We start from the raw sequence: 19,791 nt of genomic DNA on the forward strand, positions 1-19,791 counted from the left end.
AAAAGAAAAGGTGCGAGCAAATCAGCGAATCACGACGGTGGCACGGTGCCGTCGATGAGAGAACACCGATACTTTTTTTTTTATTGTCAAATTTGATTTGAGTTTTTTTTAAAACGATTTTGCTATATCTCACTCGAAAGATTTTTTTTCTTTATCTCTCACTCGATTTTCTCATTCAAATTTACAGTGTATTTAATTGTAAGTTACAGTGTAATTTATGAAACTTACATGGTAACTTTTGTAAGTTACGGTGTAATTTTTGAATCGTCGCATATATAAGCTTTGAAATTTATATTGGATTTGGTCTTTTTCTTGAAGATATGATAGTTTAGTGTCCATTACGGTATTTCTTAGTTGCTTTTTACCTTTTACTGTGTCTATTGGATTTTAATCCAAAAATTAAAAATTTGTGTGATATGATCATAAAAATCTTTCGAAAAATGCATAGGTACTCTCTTTTTAAAATTGTATTAGCGGTACATAAACTTCTTAGGTGCATGCAATTTAGTGTATAAACTTGTAAAATACTCGTTTTGGTACATGAACATGTCTAATACGTGCAAAATATAATAAAATGGCATGACAAGACCGATTTTTCTATGTTGAACATTATAAATTATAAATTAGTAGATGACTTGCGTGTATATAGTAGAAAGGTTATACTTGTATACTTAGATTCCACTTTATCTTTCTTTGTTTCTGTACCTTGCATTACTCGTATTTTTTTATGCAATCATTATGCCTTATTATATGTTTATCCTTCTTAGATTAATGTTTATATAGAGTTTAAATCAACAACAGAATCAGTAAGATTAATCTTGCAGTGCGATTTTGACCTTGTTCGCACGCACAAAACAAGTTCGTGCACCAAAACGAACGTTTTACAAGTTTATGTATTAGATTGCACCCACCCGACAAGTTCGTGTACCACCGATGCAATTTACTCATTTTTAATACTACTAAATTTGATTATTTTGTCACTCTTTAGATTGTTACTACTAACCTATTACAAAGTTACAACGGCATGTGGGATTGTGAGTATAGGATGGCAAACCATCAAATCTCGTCTCTAAGGCTGAGTGAGTTATGGGTGAGAACTTCTCGTTTATCGTTAGTATATTTTCCGAACTACTGTATTTTTTTTAAAAAAAAGTATAGTTGTTTTTTTAAAAAAATCAAATAAATCAATTTCTTACATTTATGTTAGTTAATACTTAATTAATCAATGTGTTAACAATTCATTATGTTTTTGAATCACAAACAACTTTAGCCGAAACATAGTTTTGATCTCAGCCTAAGGAGCAGCAAATCATCAAACGCTAAAAAAAAGTTTCAACTATATACTAAACAATTTGAGAAAGTTTAGATAAGCCTAAAGAGGTTATGGCCAACTTAGGGAGAAAGAACTTGACAGGATCATCATGGGAAGAAATAATATCATAAGTGAAGACAACAATGCAGTGTTTGCAGCACGTGAATAGAATAGATCATGTTCTAGCTCAACCCACAATTAGTTCATGGGCTTGCATAGAGTAGAGATTATGTGCTTCGTAGGACTTCTTGAGATGTTGGGGGTGTAACCCCTTGTTCAGGCATTAATAGTAATCTCTTTACCCTAAAAAATAACACATTATGCGAAAGATGGTACTCTACATTGAGGTGATCTCGATGAATTTCGAACTTAAAATATATTTGTCTTGTAAATAGCTAACTGATTTGGATCTTCCACACGCTAAATGTGTTTGCTATGTAATAATATGAAGTTTCAACACAACGTCAAATGTTTATCCAAGCATCCCATATTTTCTGCATCTGTCTTTCATCATGTGCTAGTTGGCTCGGTTTGCTGCTAAATTTTGTGTTTTTGAAACTTAGGGGTGTGTTTGAACTGGACATTCGGCTGGTCTAATTCGTTTCACGCAAAATGAGATGGATCATTTGCGAATGGTTAAGTGAGTGCTGACTATTACAATCTTAAAAATGGATTTCCTTGATTTTACAAAATAACTTTTATATATTTATATATATATATATATATATATATATATATATATATATATTTGCATAAAATGTATTGTTTAGTAGTTTAGAAGCGTGCCTATGGAAAATGATGCAAGTTGTTGAATCAAACCCAACATTAGGCATCGTTCTAAAACAACTAGTTGGTTTAGCTACTTTTCACTTTCGTGAGCATGCTTCCCAATTTTCGCAAATGATTTATACATAGAGCTTCTTTTAAATAGGATCAATTAAATCTATTTTAAAGTTTGCAATAGCTAATGTTTAATTAATCTTACGCTAGTGACCTTTATCGTTCCTTATGACCTAGATAATCTTGTATCTTCGGCTCTTTCAAACATAGTTTTAATTTTGAAGTTGATTTTGAGTTTTTTTTAATCAAGGTCTATAGTTATCATTGTCGATGGGTTGGACCCGACAACGGTATTTTAGGGACATAGGGTACATTGATACTAGTGTATATGTAAGATCAGAAATAAGAGCACAGTGGAGATATTTTTATACTAGTTTAGGCTATGAGATGGGTAATAGCCTTGATACAATTTATATTTATAGCTATAGAATGTATCACACCAATTGGGGGGAGGGGGGAAGCTACATATTAGAATAGTACCAACTAGTATTCGACGAGAACTAATTCGACAACTTATAGTCGATGGCTAGCTTTTAGGCTTTCTCCTAGGTGGTATTCAACGTGCCTTGTAGTTATGACTTATGATGTGATGCTCTCCCCCTAATTGGGGCTTTGTGTTTATATAGACAGAAAATCCATCGTCCAAATAGAACTCGGGGACTCCGAGTAAGCTATGGGCAGATAAGACCTTATATTACCCAGATCGGATGCTGACATTCTTTCTTACTGGGAAAGGAAATCCAATCTTATTTGTAGAATTAACCAAACTTGAATACACCCTTTCATATAATTTTAGATATACGGTATTTCCGGTGGATATGAATACAATTACAGGAGGTATACCTTATCGATAACACAAAGCATTGACTTTTAAACCGTTAAGAACACATGCATAGTGGTGGATATCGAGCAGGCTCGGCTCGGCTCGCTCTAGCTCGTTATCGGCTCGGCTCGACTCAGTTGTAAGCTCGAGCTAGCTTGCTTAGCTCGCGAGCTGGATCTGGACGACGCACGCGCAGATGGATTTGGAAGGGCGAGCGAACGACAGACCTCCATGGCTGACGAGTCGAGGAGGAGCACCACATAGAGGCGCCGCCCAGACCTCATCGGAGTGGTGGACTCCACGACGACCAACAAATCGAGCAGGAGGGGGGGCACATGGCTAGTGGCGCGGTGGCGCCGGCCAGACCTCGTCGGAGCAACGTACGCCGCGGCCGACGAATTGACCACACGCGGATGGGAGGTGATGCCGGCAATGCAACGGAAGGAGATGGGGAGTCGTCTATTTGCCTTGCCAAGGCGGTGGCATATGGCGCACCGCCAAGGTCACAAATCAGAACAAGGTTGGAGCAGGAGAAGTGTGGTTAGGTGTGAGCTGTGGATGGTGTTGAGTGCTCGACGAGCTCCTGCTTCTACGGGCGGCCAGCTGGCCGATGAAGACGATGGCCACAGATGAATGTGAGGCACAGGCATGGTGGAGCAACGGGCGGAGTGTGTGACCGGCGAGAGAGCAGCAATAGATCGAGGGGATTGGGGAATGTACTGGAGATCGAACTCCAACTACGGTAGAGAAAATTCTAAAAAAATACGGTAGAGAAGATGGGCCTTTTTCTTGTCCTTTTTCTTATTGGGCTGCTCAGTTGTCGTGTTTGGCTCGTGAGCAGCTGGCTCGTGAGCAGCTAGCTCGTTATAAATAACGAGCTAAAACGCTGAGCCGAGTGAGCTTTTCGTCCAGCCCTACACATGCATGAAAAATTTGCCATATTTTTTATTGCTTTATTTATTTATCTACAACTTATATTCTTTTTCTTAGCAAACATCCCTGTTCAGTTTTGACAGGAGCAATTTCTCAACCACTTGAAAAGAACCACAATCACTATGGGTTGGTTTGGTTTGAGGCCTATATTGGCCTTACCAATATTTGGCAATTTCAATAGTGTTTATTGTCTATTTTGTTTGGAGCCAAATTTTGGCATGCCTAAGAAAATAGGCCATTTCAACAATTAATTTAGGCTATTTTGGCTTCAATCCAAACACAATTTTTCCTTTGCCAAAATTAGCCATGCCAAAAATTACCAAAATCTGACATTGAAAAAATTGGTAAGGCTAATTTAGGCCGCAACCCAAACTAGCCCTATATTAACATTTCAACTCTGCTCCGTCACAAGCCGTTAATGACACATCAGCAGGCACGCTCCACACATCTCGGTCCACTGAAGACCGCGTCCATCCGCGAATCCCTCCGCGCACTCCCACCCCACCCCACCCCACCCTCCCCCCTCCTCCTTATTCCCCAGCCCGACCCGATCTCCAAACCCCTACCACCATTCCCCGCAGCGCGGAGCCGCCGCCACTCCCCCCCACCCTCACCCCGCAGACCATTCGGAAAACCTAGATCCAAGCCTTCCCCCTTCCCCTCCCCCGGCGGCGGCGGCCATGGCGACCCGCCGGGCCCTCACCTCCGTCCTCCGCTCCGCCTCCCGCCTCCGCGCCGCCTCCCCTTCCCCGTGCCCGCGCCGCGCGCCGCTCCACCCCCACCACCGCCCGTCCCCCGCGGGCTTCCTCCTGAACCGCGCCGCCGCCGCCTACGCGTCGTCCGCCGCGGCGCAGGCGGCCCCTGCGCCTCCCCCCGCGTCGGGCAAGGCCACCGGGGGCGGCAAGATCACCGATGAGTTCACGGGCGCTGGCGCCGTCGGGCAGGTGTGCCAGGTGATTGGCGCCGTCGTGGACGTGCGGTTCGACGAGGGCCTGCCCCCGATCCTGACCGCGCTGGAGGTGCTCGACCACAACATCCGCCTCGTGCTCGAGGTGGCGCAGCATCTCGGGGAGAACATGGTGCGCACCATCGCCATGGACGGGACCGAGGGGCTCGTTCGCGGCCAGCGCGTGCTCAACACCGGCTCTCCCATCACTGTAATGCCCTCCCCCCTCTTGTTCCTTGTCCATCACTATGTTTGGAACTGTTTATTTGGATCTAGTCTGACGAAATGACGGACCAGTAGTCGGTAGATTTGATCTAGATGTACGGATCCGTGTATTGATTAGGGCAGGCTCACCTTACAGATCCGCGACTATAGTTTGTTAATGAATCCATGCACTGATTTAGTGCGGATTCACATATCAAATGCCAAATGGCGAGGCCACAAATGGAATTTGACTCTTACGAACATAATTATGTAATACATTCTCTATGTTCAAATGCTGCCCCGTAGATTCATTTTTCCAGTCCAGTCATGCCATCTGGAGATGGAGAAAACATTTACCGTTGGATAATTTGGTAAAGGTACTGAATGCCCTTATGGGCCTTTTCCTTTTCGTCTCTATGGTCCCAGAATCACACAAATCAAGGAGGGGCCTTTTGTCTTTTGGGTGTAGGGGCTTTATGAAGGGAGGGTTGAGAGAAAATGCATGTGACCCAATGTAGGTTCCCAATCTCAAAATGTGCTATGGGATAACGGGAAGTCCAAAAATGTTTCTTTTAAAATAAAGTTAAAGTTATCATGTGAAGTTAAAAGTTATATTTGTTTTCCTGAGAAACTTAGGAAGCTTAAGATTAGGTGATGGGGGTTGACCCTTTTTTTTTTTTTGCTTACAGATATTGTGGTTTGCTGATTATAAGTTCTGTCACTCTGTGCGGCTTATAATGTGTGTCAAACTAAAGATTATTTGTTATTTACCTGTGACAAAAGGCTATATATATTGTCCTTGAACTTTGATGTTGTAATGTCAGTATAACCATCTTTGATCTAAACCATGTTCTTTATATTTCTTTGTTTTGTCTGTTTTAGGTTCCTGTTGGTAGGGCCACACTTGGGCGTATTATGAATGTCATCGGTGAGCCTATTGATGAGAAGGGAGATATCAGTAAGTCTAAATGATATCCATTTGTATATTGTAGGTGTATGCATACATACTATATTTTCTTCCTTATGATCTTTAGTTATTGATTACCTTTCTTTGCCACAGCAACAAACCACTTCCTCCCTATCCATCGTGAAGCCCCTGCTTTTGTTGAGCAAGCTACAGAGCAACAGATTCTTGTTACTGGAATTAAGGTACACTAATTTCTGTCTCTTCTGAAATGATTTTCTTAAACCCTGTGTCTTTTTAAATTGCCTAGTTGGTTAGGTTTCTTAATTGTCAAGAGGCGTTCCTTTTTGTACCATTTTGTCTTACACAAGGATTGCACATTTATCAGGTCGTGGATCTCCTTGCACCTTATCAAAGAGGTGGTAAAATTGGTCTCTTCGGTGGTGCTGGGGTGGGCAAAACTGTACTTATTATGGAGTTGATCAACAATGTTGCGAAGGCTCATGGTTTGCTTTCTACAGAGCTTGATGGTCATATCCAAAGTCTTGTGCTGTGCATTGCCTTATCTGGTTGACCTGTTTATTTTAGGTGGTTTCTCTGTCTTTGCTGGTGTTGGAGAACGTACTCGTGAGGGTAATGACTTGTACAGGGAAATGATTGAGAGTGGTGTGATTAAGCTTGGTGACAAGCAGGTAAATTAGTCACATTTCAAATATGATATCAGTATATATTTTCTCTTTAATGAAATTTCTCCTTACAAGGTAGTATTTTCCTTTGGCAGAGTGAGAGCAAGTGTGCTCTTGTCTACGGGCAAATGAATGAGCCCCCGGGTGCTCGTGCTCGTGTTGGACTGACTGGTTTGACTGTTGCCGAGCATTTCCGTGATGCTGAAGGGCAGGATGTGCTTCTCTTCATTGATAACATTTTCCGTTTCACTCAGGTAAGTTTTGTGAGACCCTTATGCCATCTCATTCTGGCAATTCTAGCAATGGTATTCATGGTAGTTGATGCACACATTATTTTTTGTTATGTGCATTATTATTACACCTGACAAAGCTGCTCATTTGATTATTCTGTATTAGGCAAACTCCGAGGTGTCTGCCCTGCTTGGACGTATCCCATCTGCTGTGGGATACCAGCCAACCCTTGCTACTGATCTTGGAGGACTGCAGGAGCGGATTACCACCACAAAGAAGGGTTCTATCACATCTGTTCAAGCTATTTATGTGCCTGCTGATGACTTGACAGATCCTGCCCCTGCTACTACATTTGCCCATCTTGATGCTACTACTGTGTTGTCACGACAGGTATGCCTACCTAATCTTTTTACAATTTGAAATATTAATATCTTTCCTATCATAAATGGATTTATTTGTACTGGATATGCAGATTTCTGAGCTTGGTATTTATCCTGCTGTCGATCCTTTGGATTCCACATCCAGAATGTTGTCTCCCCATGTACTGGGTGAGGACCACTACAACACAGCTCGTGGTGTTCAGAAGGTTCTTCAGAATTACAAGAATCTTCAAGATATTATTGCCATTCTGGGAATGGACGAGCTCAGTGAGGATGATAAGTTGACAGTCGCTCGTGCTAGGAAGATTCAGCGGTTCCTTAGCCAGCCCTTCCACGTTGCCGAAGTTTTCACGGGTGCACCTGGAAAGTATGTTGAGCTGAAGGAGAGCGTTCAAAGTTTCCAGGTATGTATTTTGACTGTTGTTATTTATTCCCCTTTGGAACAACATTTCCACAGTAGAGTTTTTGGCTGCAAGTTACAATGTTTAGGCTATCGTGATTATTTAGATACAAGAAGAGAGCAGGGTTTTAGTATTTAAGTTGGAACTTGGAGATCATGTGACAAGAACTGTGGTTCATGAGATGAACTCATCTGTTATGGTCATAGAACATAAATTAAAACCTGATGTGGCATAAAAATCAATTTACCTGCTATTTAGCTATGCTAACTTGACAATATTTGTCAAGCCCTGTATCATCTTCCTTTTCCTAAGTCAATGGTTACGTGGCTACAATATAGTACTCCGCAAGGCAGCAGCATATTGTTGCAGTGTAACAAGTAATAGAAAGTAGAAGTGCTAACATTACTCTTGTGAACTCGTGTCAAACATTACCAGTACATCTGGCCATTTTCTTATTAGTGAAGAGATATAGTTTTTATGACAGCCAAAAATGCGTCTAAAAAGCAATATGTTTTGTTATCCTTGTTTCTCATGGTGCATTATCTTTGTCCTCGGGGGTCTTACAAAATCATCACTCCAATGTCTACTATTTTTTTTCCACCAGTCATGATCATGACTCTTATCTTGTGCTGTCTGCATTTCTACCGAGTAATGAATTTTCTCGACATGTCACAGGGTGTATTGGACGGGAAGTATGATGACCTTCCTGAGCAGTCATTCTACATGGTTGGAGGAATCGATGAGGTCATTGCCAAGGCAGAGAAGATTGCCAAGGAGTCCGCTTCATAAGCGATGCAATTTTTAACATTTGGAGGTCAACATGTTGTGCCTTTTATGTTTGTTAGCCAGGACATGTACTTACATGCAGGAGGCCCGGCCCTGCTGATCGATGTTTTTCCCCTCCACTTTTTTCCAAATAAGGATTTGCAGTGACCTATTTGTTTGGCTTACTGCCCTTCAAGGAAGAATTGAGTTCTCTTTTTGTGTGATGTGCGGCCAGTCCGGCAGTCCGTGAACTTGTTACTTGCTGAAAACACTGAAATATTGGTCTCCCATACAGCACCTCTGTGAAAACTCCTCATTTATACTAAAACCCCTCATTTATACTTCCAACATGTTTTGAGAGCCGATATAGGCCGTGTTTCGATTCAAAATTTTTTCTTCAAACCTTCCATTTTTCCGTCACATTAAATGTTTGGACACATGTATGGAGCATTAAATGTTGACGAAAAAAATAATTGCACAGTTTGTATGTAAATCGCGAGACGAATTTTTTAAGTCTAATTATATCATGATTTGATGATGGATTAATTATGCTTAATAAATTTGTCTCGCAGTTTACATGCGGAATCTATAAATTATGTTGTTATTTGTCTACGTTTAATACTTTAAATGTGTTAAAAAAAATTTTGGCACACGAACTAAACACAGCCAGAGAGCATATCATTGAGGTTTCTAGCTGTTCCGAATCCTCTTCGAGTTTCGTTTTCAGCGTAATTTGTATGGTTCTATTAACCTGCAATTTCGAAATTTCGATGTTCATTTTTTATCGCCTCGCCTTGCATATTTTCCATGTCGCCTACATAGTTAACATCTTCGGTGAAATATTGCTCTTTTTTTAAGAAGCCTTCCTGAAATATTGCACTTGTAATACGTAGCGATAATTTTCGCATAACCAGCTTATATTTTGTAGCTTAACGTGAGACAGAGGTTAACGGGCCTACAAATTTCGCGTTTAACTCCTGGCTAGCAAACAATGGGCCCCACCTGTCAGTACACCGTGTCCCGTCTCCCACGTGTCCCATTCGCATCCGATTTGGCAATCTCCTGCGCCCAGAAGGCCGGAACAGCTCAATCGCGACCGCCCAATTCAAAACGTAGGCCCGGAGATGCGATCGCTGCGGGGAGCCGGTCCAATAAAGGCTCCCTCGCTAACGTCTCTCTGCCGCTGTCCCCTTCTCCGGATCCCTTCGAATTCTGAAATCCCCAAATTCTTCTCCGCCTCTCCTCCCCTCCCCCTACAGTATTTCAAAATATTTCAAATCACACTACACTCTCCGTCGTCTCCTCTCCTCTCCTCTCCTCCCCCTCTCCTCCGCCTCTCTCGCATCTGAGGCTCCGATCGCCGGCGACCCCAGCCAGAATCCGCCGCCCCGTCTCGCCCTCCCCGCTCGACGAGACCGCGCCGAGCGGCGAAGAGGTAAGCCCCCAACTCGCCTGCGGTTTTCTCGGGCCCGAAACCCTAGGCCTAGTCGCGATCCCGGCGGGTTACTGACGCGCGCTGCGGCGGCGGCGGTAGCGGCGCGGCGGGTGTCTCGCTGAGGAGGTTGGATTTGATGTCTGTGACTGCTCTGCAGGCCTACTGTTCTTCGCACCTCGCGATGAGTAGCGCGGTGAAGGACCAGCTTCACCAGATGTCGACGACATGCGATTCGCTTCTACTGGAGCTCAATGTATGTCACCGCTTGCCGATTCAACCATTTCCCGGCTACTCGTGTTGGTTCTGGCATGGCAGTGGAGGATTTACGGGGTTTTTTTCTTCTCTCGTTCTGTTTCAGGTGATTTGGGATGAGGTCGGTGAGCCCGACACGACGAGGGACAGGATGCTGCTGGAGCTCGAGCAGGAGTGCCTGGAGGTCTACAGGCGGAAGGTCGACCAGGCGAACCGGAGCCGCGCCCAGCTGCGGAAGGCCATCGCCGAGGGCGAGGCAGAGCTCGCCGGCATCTGCTCAGCCATGGGCGAGCCGCCCGTGCACGTTAGACAGGTTAGTTTCTGGCTCCACCAATGGCTGTAAAAGAGGTATCGCATGGTTGGATCAAAAGATGGAAGTCGAATTCCTGTGGAACTGTGCTAATTGGCGATGGAAGAAAAGGAAGATTTAGTAGAGAACTAAAAGCTACGATTTCTGTTGTAAGATGATAGTACTACTGCTTGCATTGTTGATCTGATGGAGCTAAACCGTGTAGAACTCCATCAGCAGTTAACATTTTTCTAACTGATTAGTAGTAGCGTATCAATATATTAAGGGAAAGTGTTGGCAGAGCTTACATTTCTTTCTCACTTCTATTCTCGACTTTATGCCCAGTTACTGCTCAATCGGTTCTATACTTTTTACTGCTGTTCCCATGCATTAGCAATTTAGGATATATGTTTTGTAAAATTTATCTGTTTCCTTCAGTTTGAATATGTTCAGCATGAATAATATATTTACTGTTTTACCGGCAGCATGACTAAGTTACTGCCTCAAGTACGTTTTATTTGTTGAATACATTCTACCTTCTTGACTAATCAATTCTGCTTGACTGTAGATTTTAGCACTTCCTCAGCCATTCATGCAGTAACATGCATTTCATCTGAAATTTTGCAGTCAAATCAGAAGCTTCATGGCTTAAGAGAGGAGTTGAATGCAATTGTTCCGTATTTGGAAGAAATGAAAAAGAAAAAGGTCGAACGATGGAACCAGTTTGTTCATGTCATAGAGCAGATTAAGAAAATTTCGTCTGAAATAAGGCCAGCCGATTTTGTTCCCTTTAAAGTTCCGGTTGATCAGTCTGACCTGTCATTAAGAAAGCTTGATGAGTTGACGAAGGACCTGGAATCCCTTCAGAAGGAGAAGGTCATCATCACTAATACCATCTTTATCCATTTTCACCAGTCATGTTGTCATCGTGTCTCTATCTATCAAGAATCCTTTTCATTTCTTGTATAAAATCTCACTATGCCATATACATGTTTGTTTCTCACAGAGCGATCGGCTAAAGCAAGTGATAGAACATTTGAATTCTTTGCATTCCTTATGTGAGGTGCTTGGCATAGACTTCAAGCAAACAGTATATGAGGTGCACCCTAGCTTGGACGAAGCTGAAGGATCAAAGAACCTGAGCAACACTACAATTGAGAGGCTTGCTGCTGCCGCAAACAGACTGCGTGAAATGAAGATCCAAAGGATGCAAAAGGTCAGCATTGCCTGTACCATTGTAGAGGTATCAATGAACACTTTCAGTCTTTAACTTGGTTAATCTGATTTTGGCAGCTTCAAGATTTTGCTTCTAGCATGCTCGAGCTATGGAATCTCATGGATACTCCACTTGAAGAGCAGCAGATGTTTCAGAATATAACATGCAATATTGCTGCTTCAGAACAAGAGATAACTGAACCAAACACCCTCTCCACAGATTTCCTGAATTATGTAATTTATCATCACTGAGATTGCAAAAATTTATGTTCGTATTGTGTTATATTTTTATTAAGATATGAATGTTCATCGACTATACTTATAACTGTAGGTCGAATCTGAGGTGTTAAGGCTTGAACAACTGAAAGCAAGTAAGATGAAAGATCTTGTTTTAAAAAAGAAAGCAGAACTTGAAGAGCATAGAAGACGTGCTCATCTTGTTGGCGAGGAAGGTTATGCAGAGGAGTTTAGCATTGAAGCTATTGAAGCTGGTAAGATACTCTCCTGCCTTACTGCCTTTTATTGTGCCTGACAATTGTCATACCAGACAGAGTTCATATACCTGGTCTGTGTTCTGTTCGCAGGAGCTATTGATCCCTCACTAGTACTTGAACAAATTGAAGCTCACATTGCAACAGTGAAAGAGGAAGCTTTTAGCCGGAAGGATATTCTTGAGAAAGTTGAAAGATGGCAAAATGCTTGTGAAGAGGAAGCCTGGCTGGAAGATTACAACAAAGTATGGATGCTAGCTGAAGCTATATCATGTCGTCTTTGTATATTTGTTTAGCAAATAATGTGGTACTGATATTTCCTGGCTTTGGCTTTTTTAGGATGATAATCGTTACAATGCTGGGAGGGGAGCACATCTAACACTAAAGAGGGCTGAAAAGGCTCGTACTTTGGTCAACAAGATTCCTGGTAATGTTACTCAATGATTTATGTGTTTGGAACTTCCTTATCAAGTGCATATTTAATTTACAATTTTAACTCTTGCCATTACTACAATCTGATATCCTTTTGATTTGTGCTGAGCAGGAATGGTAGATGTTTTGAGAACAAAAATTGCTGCATGGAAAAATGAACGAGGAAAGGAGGATTTCACATATGATGGTGTAGGTTTTCTTACTCTCATTGATCGGGTCTATTTTTGTTTCTTGCTGAAGTGCCTTTCTTGCAATTCTTACAGGTTAGCCTTTCGTCAATGCTTGATGAATATATGTTCGTTCGTCAGGAGAAAGAGCAAGAGAAGAAGAGACAAAGGGTATTATGCTCTCGCCTAATATTCATGTATTGTCTAAATCATCTTTTCACCTTCTGTGAATACGCTCTAATACTTGAATATACCTGCAGGATCAGAAGAAGCTCCAGGATCAGCTCAAAGCGGAGCAGGAAGCTTTGTACGGATCAAAACCCAGTCCATCCAAGCCCCTAAGTACAAAGAAGGCACCTAGGCACTCTATGGGTGGTGCAAACCGAAGGCTATCTCTTGGTGGAGCCACCATGCAACCCCCGAAGACTGATATACTGCATTCAAAGTCTGTTCGTGCTGCCAAGAAAACTGAAGAAATCGGCACTTTGTCCCCTAGTAAGCCCTACTAGCTATCATGTGTCGATATATTTCTTTTTCCTCTTATTTTCACTTGAACATATGTCTAACTCAAGCAAACAATATCAGGTAGTAGAGGTTTGGACATTGCCGGATTGCCTATCAAGAAGTTGTCTTTCAATGCCAGTACTCTACGTGAGACGGAGACACCTCGTAAACCTTTTGCTCAGATCACACCAGGAAACAGTGTCTCGTCGACGCCTGTGCGCCCTATCACCAATAACACTGAGGATGATGAGAACAGGACTCCGAAGACATTTACAGCACTGAATCCCAAGACTCCGATGACTGTTACGGCTCCAATGCAGATGGCAATGACTCCCTCTCTGGCCAACAAGGTTTCAGCAACTCCAGTTTCCCTTGTTTACGACAAGCCAGAGGTAACATTGCAGGAGGACATCGACTACTCCTTTGAAGAAAGGCGGCTCGCCATCTATCTGGCCAGGCAAATGGTTTAACTGTTGATCAATTTATGTACGTAGTTGAAATCTGACTGCATTTTCTTGTCGGTGGCCATTGCGTATGTTGGTCAACAATAGTCGGCCTTTCTAGTAGCACTATTCTGATTTACTGCAATTGTTTTAATGTTTTCTACAACCAGTAAAACAGCTCAGTACAGCTTTCTCGGCAGCACGAAACATTTCTGTTCTCTTTGATGAATACTTCTTGCTGTGGATAGGGATAGTTACTGTTACATATACTGTATGCCCTCCAGAATAGAAACCTGTTAGTACGGGAGGTATTATAGGAAGGATCGTTTTGGAATTTTGGTGGTTAGCCTGCACAGTAAGTTCCATCAGTTTCTGGATTGTCCCTCGCAAAGAAAAAAGTTTTCTTGATTCTGGTAATTCGTTTGTCCCACCTGACTCCTTGAAAGTCTTCTGGACATGGGAAGCTATCGTATCGTATCGCTCGGGCGAACATGATGTGTGTGTCACTCTCGAGTGAGCAGGCCACCGAAGGCTGACTTGACTGACTCCAGCAACCAACAAACGAGCCAGCCATTTTTCACCCCGGACTTTTGTCCCAAAACACTTTTCCACCACCGTCAAGCCTCAAGCAAAACCAAAACGCTACGTAACGCCCATCAACACCATGAAATCGAGCAGCTAGTTGTGCCTGCTACTGGCCCCCCAGTGCCCTGCACCGCCCGTTCTTTTCAGCCACCCGGGGGACAGAAGAGTTTCCCTCTCAATTCCGGCTGGAGCCAGAGCCGCACGTACGACACAGTACACCACCCGCCGCGCCACGCCACGCCACACCGCGCGCCGAGGGCGCCATGAACGTCAAGACGGACGCGAGACCGCGCGCGACGACGGGTGTGTGGCCGGCGGGGGCACAACCGCACGACGCACGTACGCTCGCCCGCACGCATAATGCCGCCCAGGCGCGCGCGGGCGGGCGGGGCCCGGCATGTGCGCGGCCCCGGTGTCATGCGCTAGCCCCCGTTGCAACTTGCAAGCACTCTCGCCCTGTCTGTCTCCCCCATGCGTGCGGCTTCCGGGCGGTTTCGTCGGTGACATTATCTGGTGGCTGTGTGGACTTGTGTACTAGTTGTGTGTGAGGAGCTGTATTGCATTGCATCACTTCATCATCATCGGTACAGGTTACGGTTGGATCATGTCACGTTTTTGGTGATGATGAGGGCCTGGAGGGACCGGAGTGTGGGAGTCAAGTCCTGCACCCTTTTCCGGGGTCAAGCTGCGTGTCCCCCCTTAACATCGCACACTGATCAGCTCAGCTGGGCTTGTTTCGCCCTGGACTGTCGCTGTCGCTGTCCGCGTCCTACCGTTTGGGTACAGGTCGTACAGCGAATTTGTAGGCGCGACTTCGAGGTGCAGTGAAAGCGAAAATGGTGACGAATGATGAACTGCCGTCCTGGTGATGAACTGCGTGCTGCTTACTCAAAGTTGACGGGCGCGGGACAAGCAAGTTCCGGGTCATTTATCCAGCGGATCAAGTGTGTTCTATAAACGACACATCATCCACGTACTGAGGCCACACACTGATCTATTAATGCCTATCATATGCGCATCAAATTTAGACCTAAATTTCCAAAATCTCCCAAATTTCAGGTTATTTTGGCTGCTGCACTTTTTAAATTTAGCAAAAAAAGAACTTGTTCGAAAATAGCAAAAGTTCTTCATTTTTTCAATATTATTTAATTGAAATCTTGAAGTTTCAGTCCACCCCGAAATGATTGTGCATACCAAAAAGTAAACCCTGCTCACGAGTCATGGAAATTCCTGCGCTTCAAACAAACCTACATGTTGTTCCGGTGTTTCGTGCCAAATAAATATGTCGCCCTGCCATCTCATCCGCCCTACTACATCCGTGCACCATCTTTCCCTTTCAGGTGTTTGGGATTCACCGAACACACGAGACGGAAGAACGAACCAGCAGGTTCCACCACGCGCCGTGCGGCCGGTCGAGCCGATCGAATAGATCGACTCTCTCGTCAGTTGTCACGTCACCGGCGGCCGCACGCATCGCACCAAGCAAAGCATATCATAGGCTCATAGCACCGGACCCGAGCCCCCCGCGCCCGCGGCGCGCCGTGGTCGGTCGGCCCCACGCCCGGCCCTACGCGCAAATCGACTGCGTTTCCACACTTCCACCACCACCACCACCACGACCCGCCCGCGAATCCACCGAGCCGGCAGCCCGGCACCACGTACGCCACCGCCATCTCACGCAACTTTCCCCTCAGAAACACATCTGACACAACACAAAATCACCAACACACCCATCGCGCCATCGAACGCCCAGTTCGCCGCCCGCTGCGCCTTTTCCCTCTCACGTCGTCGTACTCGTACGCGTTTCCGACAAGCAAAGTCCACGCCACCCGCAACCACCACTCCATCACCACCACCCCACCTATATATCTCGCGGCCTCGCATCCCACCGCGACAAACCAGACACACACTCGCGCACACACACAAACACTGGCACGCTGATCACCCAGAACAAACGCAACACTCTCTTCAGCTACCAAGCGTAGCCGGCGAGCTCTACCTCGTTGGCATGGGGAACCACCTGGCGTCGTGCACGATGGCGAGGGTGCCGGGGGCGGCGAGGGGGGCGAAGGTGGTGCTGCCGGACGGCGCGGTGAGGGCGGTGAAGGTGCCGGCGAAGGCGGCGGAGCTGATGCTCGAGGCGCCGGGCCACTTCCTCGCGGACGCGCGCGCGCTGCGGGCGGGGGGAAGGATCGCGGCGCTCGGCGCCGACGAGGACCTCGAGCTCGGGGGCCTGTACGCCGCGTTCCCCATGAAGCGACTGGGCGCGCCCGCCGCGCCGGCGGACATGGCGCGCCTGGCGGCCGCGGTGTCCAGGGATCAGGCCGCCGCGCGGAGGTCGTCCGCCACGGCCAAGGTGGCGGCCGTCGTGGTGGCGCCGCAGCACGACGCCGCGATGGCCGAGGAGGAGGAAGACGCCGCGCGGCCGAGGCTGGACGAGATGGCCGTGGGCGACGCGGCGGCCGAGGCGGAGATCAGCGAGCTCAAGCAGCGGATCAGCGGCGGCCGCCGGTCGAGGCGGCCGACGTTGGAGACCATACACGAGGAGAGCTACGCTCCAGCAGCAAGATGCTAGTGATAGTTGAATTCAGTAGCCAACAAGTAACACAACTGGGATGGCAAAAGGCCATTTCTCGTAATATTTTTTCCTTCTTTTGAACGCTATGTAAAATATTTCTTTCTTTGGCGCCACCTCTTTTTTCATGTTTTTTTTTGAGAGAGGAAAGGGGAATATATGGAAGAAAAAGCTCGGTGGAAAGATGATTAATGAAATGAAGATATTTGAACATTTCACCTACTTATGCACTCTGATTCAGGTCTGTTTGCAATGAAGAAAATTGCTCAGATCATTTTGATCGGTAGGAACTAGTGCATATTTTCTAGAAAACGAACTACAGGATCCATCTGTTCTATAGGCTTAAATCTGTACTTATGCTGATCTTTTAAGAAAGAATTCGAAGAATCTCTTCTTTTTTCCTTCTAGAATATTAGAATGGATTATTGGAATTGTATATTTCTAGATCCAAAGTATCTAAATCTAGCGAAAAACTGTTGATTTTATAGCATAAACCATTTTCTGCAAGGTTGCAAAAGTCCAAAAACAATTCTGTGTGTCAGATATTTGTGGATATTTTCTGCTCCAATCCTCACAAACCATATGGTCAATATCTGAATGGCAAGTTCTGGTTTGTTTGGTCAAATTGTATCTCATGGGCTCATGGGTAACTTGGCAACTTGTTGAGCTAAAAACACATTAATTCCGTCTCTCCAACACTGGCCGTGATTCTATTGGCACACCAACACAAGTGGCTACTGCTTCAGTTAGAGAACTGAACAAAAGTAGGTTATGGAGCAGTATAAATCATTGACTATCGTGAGGGTAGAATGACTCATGAAGTAGTAGCACTCACGCATGCCGTGCTCAAGACATATGAACCGCTCAATTGTCTCGTCAGATCAAGCAAATCATAATGCAAATGATGCTAGTATATGCTAAGGGCTTATTTTGAAATGTAGGATTTAGAAAACGGAGAAATAGGTAAAGCATGGGATTCTGATAGAAATTTAAGTGTAAAATAAATAATTCTAAAACACAACAATATACAGAAATGATTGTTTGATTAGACAACAAGGAAAACACAAGAATTAAATGAAATATATAGAATCATAGAAAACTTTCTATGAGGTTTGGACCTCATGTTAAAAATCCTCCAAAACTCTTTATGAATTTCGTAGGATTCAATAGTTTTCAATCCTTTGTTCCAAATGGCTATATAAGAAAAAATCTTTTATGATTGGAATTCTACAAAACTTTTATTCCTATATTTTCATTTTAAATAAAGGGGGCCTGAATTCACATAATTTTCTTTTTTTTCTTGAAAAACCAAACCAGCTGGTTGATTCCAGAGACCGAAGAAATTAATGGCTGATCCTTTCAGGAAAAGTGGAGAACAGTGTTCTTGGTCGTTCTCTGGTCTACCATATACTCATTTCCAACCAGTTATTTGAAAAGGCGTGGAAATTATAGAAGTCTAGTGCAAAAAAAGAAAGAAGAAATGTCTTGCTCCATTTATTTATGTGACGCCCATACGTTGCTTCCAAGCTTTATCAAACAGCGACAACAAAGGCACGTACGACATCTACACAGCAGCTAATGAAATTATTGGCTCTCAGCCTCTCACACTGTGTCACTGCTCCACTCATTGTATTTTTGTTAGTGAATAGATCAATCAACCAACCATGTAATCAAAGTGGGTTAATTACGCTGTTGTTTTCGAAACACTGTTCCTTCCCCCAATTCTTCAGAGGAAAGCAAAGCTGCAGAGTGCAGACATACACATGAGAGAGGAGAGCAGAAAAAGAAAGGTTGACAGATTAATTGACGAAATGCAGTGTAGCTACTACTAGCAAACAAGATTAAAGCTAATATAAAGATGCTTTGGAATAATGCCATGACGCAACCCACACTATATGGTGGTGCTGTGCTTGCTAGGCTAGCTTTGACGGTGCTGATCCGGACCAGCGAAGCCACAAGTCCCTCCACTATCTTATGCAACTGCAAGAGAGAGACAGAGAGGAAGAGAGAGAAACCGGGATATCAAATCATGGCCTGCGAATGATTAATTGCTTGGAGTTCACTTGCATGCAGAACAAGTTGCAATGGAGGATGGTGAGGGATTTTATTTCTCAGGTCAGAGCCATCTGCTGATTAGTTAGCGGAGATCTCATGCATATCAACTACAGGCTCTAGCTAGCAGCGCAGTGTTTACAATTTCGTTTTGCACATTTCTATAGGCGAGACCAAAATTTCGGGACGAAAAACGTAAATAAATTTTGAGTGACTTTAAACAAATTCACACACACAAAATTTGTTGGGCGGAAAATGGTTTTCAAACCCTGGCTAGCAGTGACGAAGGAAATTTTTTCTTCCAGTTTTACCAGTTTGCGGTGGATGTACTGGCTTGTCCATCAACCAATCTGGTAGGTTAATTTCCTGCGAAAGCTGCTGTTTACTGGTTACACAAATATCCAGTGACTTTGTAAAGATTTCGGGGTGTGGCTTAGAAATATTCTATGACTAACTGTTACACACGTACTAACACACGCGCACACACATACATACAGAGGCCGTAGAAATGTACTTCCTCCGTTTCACAATATAAGTTATTCTAGCATTTCCTATATACATATTGATGTTAATGAATCTAGATATATTAACATCAATATGAATGTGGGAAATGCTAGAATGACTTATATTGTGAAACGGATGCAGTAGAATACTTCTTCCGTTTCACAATATAAGACTTTACAGCATTGTCCATATTCATTTAGATGTGTTTAGATTCATTAGCATCTATATGTACGTGGACAATGCCTGAAAGTCTTACATTGTGAAACGGAAGGAGTACAAAACTGTATCAGACCTTGTCTGATAGACTGAAATTCCAGTCGATTCGTATGTACCCATATATACCAGTATGCCACTAGGCCATGATCCTATGCCATACACGTGGATGGGCCACTATTGCAGCCCTATGCAAACAGGCCTCATTG

General features: G+C 44.2%; 3 protein-coding genes across 3 annotated transcripts; all 3 read left to right on the plus strand.

Annotated features, from left to right (window-relative positions):
* Positions 1-4,499: 4,499 nt before the first annotated feature.
* LOC127770798 (ATP synthase subunit beta, mitochondrial-like) lies at positions 4,500-8,719 on the plus strand. The gene is made up of 9 exons (XM_052296599.1): positions 4,500-5,065; positions 5,941-6,016; positions 6,119-6,207; positions 6,351-6,468; positions 6,551-6,654; positions 6,744-6,902; positions 7,045-7,269; positions 7,352-7,663; positions 8,336-8,719. Exons 1-9 carry the CDS (start codon positions 4,589-4,591, stop codon positions 8,447-8,449), a joined length of 1,674 nt encoding a protein of 557 aa, XP_052152559.1. The 5' UTR covers positions 4,500-4,588; the 3' UTR covers positions 8,450-8,719.
* An 886-nt stretch (positions 8,720-9,605) lies between these two features.
* On the plus strand, positions 9,606-13,884 carry LOC127770788 (65-kDa microtubule-associated protein 3). Its single transcript, XM_052296593.1, has 13 exons — positions 9,606-9,860; positions 10,018-10,113; positions 10,219-10,425; positions 11,029-11,277; positions 11,408-11,617; positions 11,695-11,850; positions 11,948-12,107; positions 12,201-12,352; positions 12,447-12,534; positions 12,652-12,728; positions 12,803-12,877; positions 12,967-13,201; positions 13,292-13,884. Exons 2-13 carry the CDS (start codon positions 10,042-10,044, stop codon positions 13,678-13,680), a joined length of 2,070 nt encoding a protein of 689 aa, XP_052152553.1. The 5' UTR covers positions 9,606-9,860; positions 10,018-10,041; the 3' UTR covers positions 13,681-13,884.
* A 2,261-nt stretch (positions 13,885-16,145) lies between these two features.
* LOC127758341 (uncharacterized) lies at positions 16,146-17,035 on the plus strand. Its single transcript, XM_052283897.1, has one exon. The coding sequence runs from the start codon at positions 16,247-16,249 to the stop codon at positions 16,811-16,813; it is 567 nt and encodes a 188-aa protein (XP_052139857.1). The 5' UTR covers positions 16,146-16,246; the 3' UTR covers positions 16,814-17,035.
* Positions 17,036-19,791: the final 2,756 nt, after the last annotated feature.

This window comes from Oryza glaberrima, chromosome 1, assembly GCF_000147395.1.
Source record: "Oryza glaberrima chromosome 1, OglaRS2, whole genome shotgun sequence".
Classification (NCBI taxonomy): domain Eukaryota; kingdom Viridiplantae; phylum Streptophyta; class Magnoliopsida; order Poales; family Poaceae; genus Oryza; species Oryza glaberrima.

Bases quoted from the DNA above. Each gene is read 5' to 3' on its own strand.
- LOC127770798 (XM_052296599.1), top strand. From the start codon at position 4,589: ATGGCGACCCGCCGGGCCCTCACCTCCGTCCTCCGCTCCGCCTCCCGC. The intron at 6,655-6,743 runs GTAAATTAGTCA...TTCCTTTGGCAG, and splicing joins TTAAGCTTGGTGACAAGCAG to AGTGAGAGCAAGTGTGCTCT. The intron at 7,270-7,351 runs GTATGCCTACCT...CTGGATATGCAG, and splicing joins CTACTGTGTTGTCACGACAG to ATTTCTGAGCTTGGTATTTA.
- LOC127770788 (XM_052296593.1), top strand. From the start codon at position 10,042: ATGAGTAGCGCGGTGAAGGACCAGCTTCACCAGATGTCGACGACATGC. The intron at 12,729-12,802 runs GTAGGTTTTCTT...CAATTCTTACAG, and splicing joins AGGATTTCACATATGATGGT to GTTAGCCTTTCGTCAATGCT. The intron at 12,878-12,966 runs GTATTATGCTCT...ATATACCTGCAG, and splicing joins AAGAGAAGAAGAGACAAAGG to GATCAGAAGAAGCTCCAGGA.
- LOC127758341 (XM_052283897.1), top strand. From the start codon at position 16,247: ATGGGGAACCACCTGGCGTCGTGCACGATGGCGAGGGTGCCGGGGGCG.